The 12,660-nt window shown below is 37.3% G+C and overlaps 1 protein-coding gene across 1 annotated transcript in view; it reads right to left on the bottom strand.

Moving 5' to 3' along the window:
* LOC308337881 (ankyrin repeat domain-containing protein 26-like) overlaps positions 1–12,660 on the bottom strand; it is a 147,167-nt gene that overhangs the window by 53,961 nt on the left and 80,546 nt on the right. Inside the window, exons 11-12 of the mRNA XM_080831426.1 lie at positions 7,052–7,134; positions 4,498–4,646 (exon numbers count right to left, since the gene is read on the bottom strand). Of these exons, the coding sequence (XP_080687552.1) occupies positions 4,498–4,646; positions 7,052–7,134 (232 nt within the window). The remainder of the gene's footprint in view (positions 1–4,497; positions 4,647–7,051; positions 7,135–12,660) is intronic.

Genomic DNA, 12,660 nt, shown 5'->3' with positions numbered 1-12,660 from the left:
GTGAGAATTCAAGAGCGAATGGGAGGGAAGTAAGGATCACTGAGTGTATGTGGTTCTTTTAAGGATTTCATAGCAAAGTGGAATGATCACAGATGACTCAATTTTCTTGTTTAGTTCAATCCTTACACAATGATGATGTAGTATTTTTGTAATATTTTGAAATTTTTTAAATTGCATACATGTAGCACTAATTTTTTTTTTATGTGCCTGACCAAGGGGATGCCTGAGTGGCTTAGCCGGTTAAGTCTTCGACTCTTGGTTTTGGCTCAGGCCATGATCTCAGGGTTGTGGGATCAAGCCCTGCACAGGGCTCTGCTCTCAGTGCCAAGCCCGCTTGTCCCTCTCCCCACCACTGCACCTCACCCCCCACTCTCTCTCTAATATAAACAAATAAAATCTTTTTAAAAAGCCAAACCAAAGCATTAAATAATTCAGGAAATTATACAAGCAAAAGACTCCTTAAAAATTTTCTAGATATATAATATTATATAAACTGATTATCATTTTTCTCATGCTTAGAAAGACCACAGAAAAACTCTAAGTTCCAACAGCAGTATTTCATGCTTGATAAAAAACATCTAACTCTAGGATATCTTCTACTATCCAAAATCATTAGTCATATTAAAATTCTGTAAGGAAAGTACAAGGGGTTTAGAATGTAGAAAATATTCCTATTTTGTAAACTGAATTCTCATAAATTCTATAATATGAAGTCACTATTGAAAATTTTGGTGAGGCGCATGTAGAAATAGATTCTCTTTAAAAAGGAAGGATAATATGCTGGGGTGGGGGGAGGGAGAGGGGGGTGGGGTTATGGACATTGGGGAGGGTATGTGCTATGGTGAGTGCGGTGAAGTGTGTAAACCTGGCAATTCACAGACATGTACTCCTGGGGATAAAAATACATTATATGTTTATTTAAAAAATAATAATAAATTAAAAAATTAAAAATAAAATAAATTAATTTTTTTAAAAAAGGAAGGATAATAGCACGCGTGCATGGTACCTTAAGAAGAAGATTCAACGCATTAGCAACATCTTGGTTTATAGCACAGGGATCAAATCAAATGTTTGTATAGAACATGGGAGAAGTTGCTATATGAAATCTCTTGGTAATACTCAGATCAATTTGAGGGTCCAACATTTGAGCACTCATGCATTAGGAACCAAAACCAAAACCTAGTGACTAGCAATTTTGTTGGTAATAAGAGTGCCAGTATAGCAGGTAACTTCCTTTTGCAACACAGCAGATTTTAAAAGTATTCCATTTTTCACAAAACTCGACCATTCTCCTACACCATACACAAAGATAAATTCTAAATGGATGAAAGACCTCAATGTGAGACAGGAATCCATCAAAATCCTAGAGCAGCACATAGGTAGTAACCTCTTCGACATCAGCCACAGCAACTTCTTTCAAGACATGTCTCCAAAGGCAAGGGAAACAAAAGTGAAAATGAACTTTTGGGATTTCCTCAAGATAAAAAGCTTCTGCACAGCAAAGGAAACAGTCAACAAAACAAAGAGACAACCCACGGAATGGGAGAAGATATTCGCAACTGACACTACAGATAAAAGGCTGGTATCCAAGATCTATAAAGTACTTTATATCCAAGAGGCTGGTATCCAAGATCTATAAAGTACTTCCCAAACTTCACACCCAAAAAACAAATAATCAAGTCAAAAAATGTGCAGAACAACAGACACATGAAAAAGTGCTCCACATCACTCAGCATCAGGGAAATACAGATCAAAACCACAATGAGATACCACCTCACACCAGTCAGAATGGCTAAAATTAACAAGTCAGGAAATGACAAATCGTGGCGAGGATGCGAAGAGAGGGGGACCCTCCTACACTGTTGGTGGGAATGCAAGCTGGTGCAACCACTCTGGAAAGCAGCATGGAGATTCCTCAAAAAAGTGGAAAATAGAGCTACCTTATGACCCAGCAATCACACTACGGGGTATTTACCCTAAAGATACATATGTAGTGATCCGAAGGGGCATGGGCACCTGAATGTTTATAGCAGCAATGTCCACAATAGCCAAACAATGGAAAGAACCTCGATGTCCATCAACAGATGAATGGATAAAGATGATGCGGGGTATATACACACACACACACATATATATATACATATACATATATATATATGTGTGTGTGTGTGTATATATATATATATATATAATGGAATAGTATGCAGCCATCAAAAGAAATGAAATCTTGCCATTTGTGATGACATGGATAGAACTAGAGGGTATTATGCTGAGTGAAATAAGTCAATCAGAGAAAGACAACAATCATATGATCTCCCTGATATGAGGAAGTTGAGAGGCAACATGGGGGACTTGGGGGGTAGGAAAGAAATAAATGAAACAAGATGGGATCGGGAGCGAGACAAACCATAAGAGACTCTTAATCTCACAAAACAAAGTGATGGTTGCTGGGGGGAGAGGGGTAGGGAGAGGGTGGTTGGGTTATGGACATTGGGGAAGGTATATGCTATAGTGAGTACTATGAAGTGTGTAAACCTGGTGATTCACAGACCTGTACCCCTGGGGCTAATAATACATTATATGTTAATAAAAAAATAAAAAATTATATTAAAAAATGGGCAGAAGACATGAACAGACACTTCTCCAAAGAAGACATACAAATGGCTAACGGACACATGAAAAAATGTTCATCATCATTAGCCATCGGGAAATTCAAATCAAAACTACATTGAGATACCAACTTACACCAGTTAGAATGCCCAAAATTAACAGGACAGGAAACAACAAATGTTGGAGAGAATGTGAGAAAGAGGAAACCTGTTACACTGTTGGGAATGCAAGTTGGTGCAGCTGCTTTGGAAAATAGTGTGGAGGTTCCTCAAAAAGTTAAAAACAGGGCGCCTGGGTGGCTCAGTGGGTTGGTCCTCTGCCTTCGCCTCAGGTCATGATCTCAGGGTCCTGGGATCGAGTCCTGCATCGGGCTCCCTGCTCGGCAGGGAGCCTGCTTCCTCCTCTCTCTCTCTGCCTGCCTCTCTGCCTACTTGGGATCTCTCTCTGTCAAATAAATAAATAAAAATCTAAATATATATATATAATATATATATAATATATATAATGTAAATATATATATATACATATATATATATATATGTATATATATATATATATTAAAACAGAGCTACCCTAAGACCCAGCAATTGCATTACTGGGTATTTACCCCAAAGATACAGATGTAGTGAAAAGAAGGGCCATATGCATCCCAATGTTCATAGCAGCAATGTCTACAATAGCCAAACTGTGGAAGGAGCAGAGGTAACCTTCAACAGATGAATGGATAAAGAAGATACGGTCCATATATACAATGGAATATTCCTCAGCCATCAAAAAGGATGAATACCAACATCTGCATCAACGTGATGGAACTGAAGGAGATTATGCTGAGTGAAATAAGTCAAGCAGAGAAAGACAATTATGACATGGTTTCACTTATTTGTGGAACATAAGGAATAGCATGGAGGAATTAGAAGGAAGGGAAAAATGAAGGGGGGAAAATAAGAGGGGGAGATGAACCATGAGACACTATGGACTCTGGGAATCAAACTGAGGGTTTTAAAGGGGAATGGGGTGGGGGAGTTGAGTGAGCCCAATGATGGGTATTAAGTAGGGCATGTATTGCATGGAGCACTGGGTGTTATACACAAACAACGAATCACAGAACACTACATCAAAAACTAATGATGTACTGTATGGTGACTACCATAGCGTAATTAAAAAAAAAAAAAAGAAAAAGAAATGCTGGGGTAGAAAAATAAATAAGTAAATAAAAGTATTCTAAAATTTGCATAAAACATGACATCAAACCAAAAACTTTAAATATACTTTGTTAAACAATTAGTACCTTGTAGACCTAAACTCATTTTTTCAAACAGTCGCGTACTACATTGTTTTACAGGGGTGAAAGTTTACTTCCCTATTGACAGATACTTAGACTATCTCCAACTTTTTATGTGAAAATAATGCTATAATAAATATCCTTAACATATGTCATATTTTATATATATATATATAAATGTATAATAAATGTCCTTAGAATGTGTGTGTGTGTGTGTGTGTGTTTACACAAGTCATGTTTTCCTATAGGATCTAGTCCTAGCAATGAAGTTCTTGGGATAAAAGGTCAGAATATTTAAAATTTTTGAAACACACTGCTAAATCACCCTTCGGAAGGGCTTTACCAATTTTATTTAACAACAGTGTATAAGAATGCCCTTTTCTTCACATTTGCTAACTTTGGTTGTTAATTTTTTAATAAAATATGTATCACTATGATAGCAAAAAATGGTATCTCATTATTTAAATTTTTCTGATTAGCACCCAAGATGACATAGCCTTACTAAAAAACATAAAATTTGTTAATCATGAATGTTAGCTCCAACTAGAATTTGTTTTATAGGAAAATAATAATTACCTACTATTTAAGCATTGCTATAGGCTTACCCATCAGATTCTTCATTTTCCATAATAGGACATAGGTTGTTATCAGTTTTTCCACTCCCTCTTTGATGCATTAGTCCAGCAGCAGCAGAAGCATATACGCTTTCTAATACTGCCATTTCATCATTTTGGTGCTTCTCCGTTTCTTCAATCTTTAATGGAAGTTTGATAGGAAGGATAATCGTTACTAGTTTATTCATTAAAATGAACTTTTTTCATTAATTATACATGTTTTAAAGATTTTATTTATTTATTCATCAGAGAGAGAGAGCGCACAAGCAGGAGGAGGTGCCAGCAATGGGAGAAGCAGGCTCCCTCCTGAGCAGGGAGCCCAATGCAGGACCCCATCCCAGGACCCTGGGATCATGACCCAAGCCAAAGGCAGGCTCTTAACCAACTGAGCCACCCAGGCATCCCAGAACTTTTTTCATTAATTATATCATTTGACTCTTAGTTTGTCCTAATTTTAATTGATAAAAATATTTTGTGCTTATCATTACAAGTAACTGCAATTTTTATAAATTCTGCTTCATTTCTGTGTCAATAAAAAGAGAGGAATTGGGACACGTGGATAGCTTGTTGGCTAAGTATCTGCCTTGGGCTCAGGTCATGATCCCAGAGTCCTGGGACAGAGTTCAGGCCTGCTTCTTCTGCCAGGACTTCCCCCTGCTTGTGTGCACATGCTGTCTCTCTCTCTCTCTCTCTCTCTCTCTCACTCTCTCTCTGACAAGTAAATAAAATCTTTAAAATAACTAGTTTGGTTTATACTTTTTGCCATTTGCATGTCAAACTCCTGGTCTTCTTTCCCTTCAAACGTAACCCCTGGGTTCCTTACTTTTTTATTTTCTATGTCACTATCAAAACTCTCATTTTTGTTAAAAATATGCTCAAAGTCTGATTTGTTATCATTTTCAGAGTCTGATTTATTTTCACTTAAGGAAAGATCAGAAGATGACTGGCAACTATGATCTGAGGATGAATGAGAAAGAACGACATTTTCAAGTCTAGACTCTTTCTGTTCAAAGATGCAAATGCATCTTTTTTCTCACAATCAAGTCTATCATTTGTCAAATTAGAAGGTATTTCCATTAAGTTTGCTCCTTCTTTAAAGTGACCATGTAGTGAATCTTCCTTAGGATAAGCAGTAATTTTTTTTTCCCACAAATTTCACCAAACTTCTGCTTTAACTCTCTGGTGATGAGTTTTAACTTATTTTTCCACTCTAATTTGTCTTGTTTGGTCCACATGTCCTCACACTTTTGAACAGAGGGATGTTCTGAATATAAAAATCTATCATCCTCTATCACATTCCTTATTCATTCCTGGTTCTTGAGCCATTTTTGACAGATATAAAAGTTAAATTGCTGTGTTTCATTTTCAGATGTCCTTTCTGTTGGCATACATGTTTGTAAAATAACTTTATCCTTAAGTAATCAAGTATGGACAAAGAAAAAATTAGAAAATAATTAAAATTTAACTGTTAAATGTCTTAATCTATGTTAAGCTGCTCCCAAGTCACTGGATTGTAACTAAGAAGCGAAAATAACTTGCCCTAGCCTGAGACAGAAGAAAAACACAAATCCATAAACTTAACTTTGTCAGTTTTTTTAAACTAAACAATTCATTACATGTCACATCTACCAAAAAATGAATTAGATGATTTTCAATGTTATAAACTTAAAACCATTTTATCTTACCATACCTTAAACAGTGACCCCAATAGTGCATTTGAGAATTTTTTTAAAGATTAATAACTAGAGAATAGACAAACTTATTATTAGGAGCCAAAATCAATAAACATCAATCAGAAAGAAAAATAAATTCCTAAATTTTAATTCAAATTATATACTATGATAGTGTTATACATCACTATAAATTATCTGCCTGTATCCAGCTATTGTAACGTCCACTGAGAGTGGATAAGAAAAATGTTAATAATATTTACAGATTCCCTATATGGAAATTAAATAACTGAAAACGTTCCTGTTTATTACCCAAATACAAAGGTCCCATCCTGGAAGGTTTGATTCTACAATAGGCAATTGTGTTCATTTTATGATCCTACTCTCTGAAGTCAACTACACAGAGATCACAAGACAAAATAAATCTTTAATCTTGGCATTAGTGACTGACAATACAGAACTGCACGTTTTGAACCACTGAGAACTGCACATTAAGAACCACTCCTTCTACATGAATCTAAGTCAATAGTCATAATTGTTATACTGCACTTAATTTCAACTGCTTAAACATATGGTTCAGTATTTGATGTCAACTTTTTAGCATGTAAAAACTTACAAAAATGGAAGAAGCAAACAATATTCAGGAATTTTTTTGGTCCAATTCCAAGGATGAAGTTTAACTACAAGCTACTATAAATTCTAACAATATTTTAAATATGGTAACTTGTAAAATTTTACAAAAACTAAATACTAAATTATAATCGATCAACTTCAATACATTTTGTTCAGAAGATAATTTCATTTGAACTATGTTACATTCTTAAAGCAGGGAAAACAATATAAAATTGGAAGTTTAAATTTAAATTTGTATATACCTGCAGGTGTTTATTTTCACTTTCATTAAGACTTTCTTCCTCTTTTTCTGTTGTCATTTCTAAGTCTAGTTCTGCTGAAAAATCTATATATTTTATTAAAATAGACAAATTAGACTGGTTAGATAAAAGCTATAACCTTCATAAAAATAGAAAACAACATCTTATCAATTAAGAGTTTAAATTAAACTTAATCTTTAGCTGGATATTTACTTTAAGAAATACTTTTCATTATCAAAAACTTCAACAAACCATTTGGGAAATACTAAATGTCACTAGGTTAAAGGCATACAAACATCTCAAAGAATCATTCACAAATTCACCCACCTAACACCAATGAACAAAACAATCAGAAACAAATTTTTAAAATGCAGCAGAAAGATATAAAATCACAACAGACTATTCTTTACCTTGTTACAGTACCTCTTAAACGTCACCCTAAGCTTCAACTACAACATTATTCATGGTTTCCAAAATTACTAGTATTTTTTATGCCTTTATCAGTGTACAACCTTCCTATGGGTGTATTTCCCTGATGAATGTAAACATTCCTAAAATGTTTTCCTCTACTTCTTGACAAATTTCTTCACATCTTCTAGGACACAGACTGCTACACAAAGTCATCCTTGATTAAGGCTACCCTTCCCTAGATAAATAGATCTCTTTCTTTGGGGCTACGTTAGTACCATACAGATTTTTCTAGTGCATCTTCACCACCCGAACTGTAAGTTACTTCTTTATGTGTACATATTCCTTTTGTTACTAGACTGTATGGGACAATCTCTCTCTTTCTCTTTTTTTAAGAGAGAGACGGGGGGAAGGAGAAGAGGGAGAGAGAATTTTGACCAGGCTCCACGCCCAGCACTGAACCCCACTTGGGGCTTGACCTGAGCCAAAATCAAGAGTTGGACACTCAACCGACTGAGCCCCCCAGGGACCCCTGTATGGGACAATCTCTTAAATCATCTCTGTGTAAACAGTCTTTATTCTACTCAGTAATTATTTACTGAGGTCCCAGTAAGTGCTAAGCACCCAGGTTTAAAGCAGCATGTAGATAAAAGGTGTCAGGAATGGTTTTTGTGGAGATAATGCCTGAACTGAGACAGCAACACTGAGGTCAGCCAGAGTCAAAGGGGTTAGAGGGCGCAGTAAGACAAGGGAGAGAAACACACAACAGGGTAAATATCTGTCTAAAATACAGGAATCAAAGAGGAAGACACCAAAAGCAGTTCAGATGCCAGAGAAAAGGGCAGACAGTAGAAAGGGTTAGAGAGCTTAGCAGAACTCAAAATTATGAAAGCCTTATATGTAATTTTAAGATACCTGGACACAAACATATTTTCAACAATGGTTCACAGTCATATTTGCATTCGAGACACATCACTCTAAATGCTGTGGAGAGGGATGAATCTGAGGGGCATTGTAATAAAAGATGGGAGATGAATGAGAAGGCACTGATGCAAAATAAAGATGAAGCACACCTGAACCGACAGAATGGTTCTAGAAATATTGAGGATATAAAATTATCAGGGCCAGTACAGAATAAATCTATATTAAATGAGTAAATACACAATCTTGGGTCCCTAGCAACCAATTTTGCTCGTTACTTTATAAAAGGCATCAAGTGGGAATTATTCTACATGAACTGTTTTAAGTTGAATGTATTTATTTTATAATTTTTCTGTTCCATATCTTCCTATGTTACAGAAGCCTGTGGGTGCTTTGTTTTAAAAGTCCTGCTTCTTGGATCTACCAAGCTCATGAGGAAGTAACAGGAACAAGTCACTTGTATAGGTAAGTAACTTTGAATTTATTGTCTGCGTTCACTACTCTAGGAGATAATTGAAAATCTTTTGAAACTATAGTGTTAATTCTACAAGTAAAGAAAGAACATAAAACTACAGGGGTGAAAAAAATACTGTACAATTTATTAGTACCGACCTGATCATATGACTGATGAAAGGCCCTTAGTTAACTGGTACATTAAGTAGAGCACACATTAGATATGGTTAATCAGTAGACTGAGTATATCAGGAGAATGTTATTTTTAAACGGTGTAGTACTCCTTAAAACCAATATTCCACCTATTCATCAAAATTAATGAAGGGGGGCGCCTGGGTGGCTCAGTCAGTTAAGCGGCTGCCTTCAGCTCAGGTCATGACTGGATCCTGGGATGGAGTCCTCCATCGGGCTCCCAGGTCAGTGGGGAGTCTGCTTCTCCCTCTGCCCCTCCTCCCACTTTTTCTCTCAATCTCTCTCAAATAAATAAAATCTTCAAATAATAATAATAATAATAATAATAATAATAATAATAATAAGGGGCATCTGGGTGGCTCAGTGAAGTAAGTGTCTGGCTGTTGATTTCATCTCAGGTCATGATCTCAGGGTCGTGAGATCCAGCCCCACATCCCACCCCGTGCTAAGCGTGAAGCCTGCTGCTTGGGGTTCTCTCCCTCCCTCTCCTTCTGCCTTACCTCCTTCCCTCCCCACTTTCTTGCTCTCTAAAAAAATAAAATAAAAATAATAAAACAAGAACATAGACTATGCATACATAGTTGAGAAGATGATACTATATAGTAAATTCTCAATGATTCCCATTAATGCTGGGAAAGACAACTCTAAAATAAAGTCATAGAGAATATAGGAAATATTTTAATATTTGGTTTGGGAAGCTGCATTTTCTAGTTACATTGAATATAATTGGACCAATACTTGTGAATTTAAAGCTATAAAAATAAAGTTAAGAAACTTTGTTTTCAATAAGCAATCTTTAGACCTCAACCTAGTATCCCCAGCTGAGCACAAACTTCTAAATATAATACTGCCACCCACTCTCAAGTGAATGCTAAAAACAGCCTAAAAGAAATTACAATCTCCAAAATCTTTTTAAAAAAAGATTCTACGGGGGATATGGACATTGGGGAGGGTATGTGCTATGATGACTGCTGTGAAATGTGTAAACGTAGCGATTCACAGACCTGTACCTCCTAGGGATAAAAATACATTATATGTTTATTAAAATTTTAAAAAAATTCTATTTATTAAAATAAAAAATATGTATTTCAGAATTAGTGTCACACTTACTGATAATAAAAATTTTAATATTTAGGGAACCAATCCTGTATTTCTATAGTTTCCAAAAGTAGTTTGATTTGGTAGATCATGTCAGTCTTTCAAGGGTTTTTGGAAACAGCTATCGTATCAAAAAATTACCTATCTTAAAAAAAAAGAAAGCCATAGCTTCCGTATCTCACTTGAGTAATGAAGACCGACGTAACCTGTATCTTTGATGTCCAAAAGACCTGAGGAGGATGGATATGTGGTTCTAGTGCAAATACCCTCGAGCCATCTAAAGTGAATCCTCTGGAGTTTCCTTCTCAACTCCAAGACTTCTAAGCTAACGTACCTTTCCCTTTTCCCTTGTTCCCTTCGCTATGCCCCTTCAAAAAGTAATTTCTGGGAGCACCCGGACGGAACGGCGGGTTGAGCATCTGGCTCCTGATTTCGACTCAGCTCATGAGGACAGAGTCTTCAGATGGAACCCTGCATGGAGGCTCCAGGCTCAGAAGTGAGCCTCTTTGAGGAACCTCTCCCTCTGCCTTTGCCCCTCCCCCTGATCATTCTCTGTCTCTCTCAATCTTGCTCCCTGAAACAAATAAAGAAAAAAAAATCCTAAAAAAAGACTTATTTGTGGATCTATAGTCTTGATTGTTCTGCTTTTACACCCTTTTTATTAGGGATTATCTCCACCACTTCTTTCCTTTTTAGTTAGCACTAGTATCTTACATCTATAACCTCCCTTTCTGCATCTCCTTTCTCCCGTCTAGCTGAAAACATGCTTACAAACAAAAAGAAAATAATGTTTTCCTTGATCCTGTGGTGTCTTGAAGTATCCAGTGGCCTTTCCAGGTGTCTCTACGTGGAAGTCTCCACCCTTGCAATGGAGCACATGACCAACGGACCATTGACATTTGCATCACCTGACAGGTCAGAATGCAGGATCCCAGACCTGCCGCTCACAATGTTCATTATTTTTGAAAGATTGTATTTATCTCTTTGACAGAGAGAGATCACAAGTAGGCAGAGAGGCAGGCAGAGAGAGAGGGGGAAGCAGGCTCCCTGCGGAGCAGAGAGCCGGATGCGGGGCTCAATCCCAGGATCCTGAGGTCATGACCCGAGCCCAAGGCAGAGGCTTAACCCACTGAGCCACCCACGCGCCCCTCACAATGTGCACTTCTTTTTTTTTTTAAAGATTTCTTTCCTTCTTTCTTTCTTTCTTTCTTTGACAGAGAGATCACAAGTAGGCAGAGAGGAAGGCAGAGAGAGAGAGAGGGGGAAGCAGGCTCCCCGCAGAGCAGAGAGCCTGATGTGGGGCTCGATCCCAGGACCCTGGGATCACGACCTGAGCCAAAGGCAGAGGCTTTAACCCACTGAGCCACCCAGGCGCCCCCACAATGTGCATTTTTAACAAGGTCTCCGAGGATTCAGTAACATTGGAGAAATTCTGGTCCATACTGAGTCTGCTGCCACATTCCTTCACCTTAACTTCCGCTTCGAGAAGCAAGCTTCACGTTCGTCACTATCAATTCTTCAAAACTGGAAAAGTCTTAAAAGTCACAAACTTTCTAATAGACTTTTTAGCACGGCTAAGGCTTCCTCAATTTCCCCCAAACTGACCCTGCTCTCTTCTCCTTCCAATACTCTTACTTGGCACTCAATGATACGATTTATGCAGTACCACCATTTCACATGCCATCCAGCCACACATTCTTAGAGCTGACTAGAACATAGCTTGGCATCATCAACCACGTCAGTCCTTAATGTCTTCCCAGCAGCGAGGAAAGCAGTAACAGGGGGAAAATTTTGGTATCCGACTCCGACAGGTTTTGGTACCGGAAGCGCCCCTGATGCCCTTCCGGCATTTCAAACAGTCTGCTCTTCCTTTTAAAAGAATTGAGCTACAGTTTCAAAGCATTGTGATCTGAGAATATGCAGGGAATAATCTCAGTCTTTTGGTATCGGTTGAGCCCTGATTTGTGACCCAGTATGTGGTCTATTCTGGAGAAAAGTTCAGAAGGAACTCAAATACCTGGAAGCTAAAGACCACCTTGCTTAAGAATGCTTGGATCAACCAGGAGATCAAAGAAGAACTTAAACAATTTATGGAAACCAATGAGAACGAAGACACTTCACTCCAAAACCTATGGGATACAGCAAAGGCGGTCCTAAGGGGGAAATTCATAGCCATCCAAGCCTCCCTCAAAAAAATTGAAAAATCCAGAATACACCAGCTGTCTCTACACCTTAAAGAACTGGAGAATCAACAACAAATCAAACCAACTCCACACGTAAGAAGGGAAATAATCAAGATTAGAGCAGAGATCAACGAGGTAGAAACCAGAGATACAGTAGAACGTATCAACGAAACTAGAAGCTGGTTTTTTGAAAGAATCAATAAGATCGATAAACCATTGGCCACACTAATCCAAAAGAAAAGAGAGAAAGCCCAAATTAATAAAATTATGAATGAAAAGGGAGAGATCACAACTAACACCAAGGAAGTAGAAACAATCATCAGAAGCTATTATCAACAGTTATATGCCAATAAGCTA

Source organism: Martes martes (genome assembly GCF_963455335.1).
Source record: "Martes martes genome assembly, contig: scaffold_57, whole genome shotgun sequence".
NCBI lineage: Eukaryota > Metazoa > Chordata > Mammalia > Carnivora > Mustelidae > Martes > Martes martes.
The sequence above is the reverse complement of the archived record's forward strand: the minus strand, read 5'-3'. Positions and strand labels throughout refer to the sequence as shown.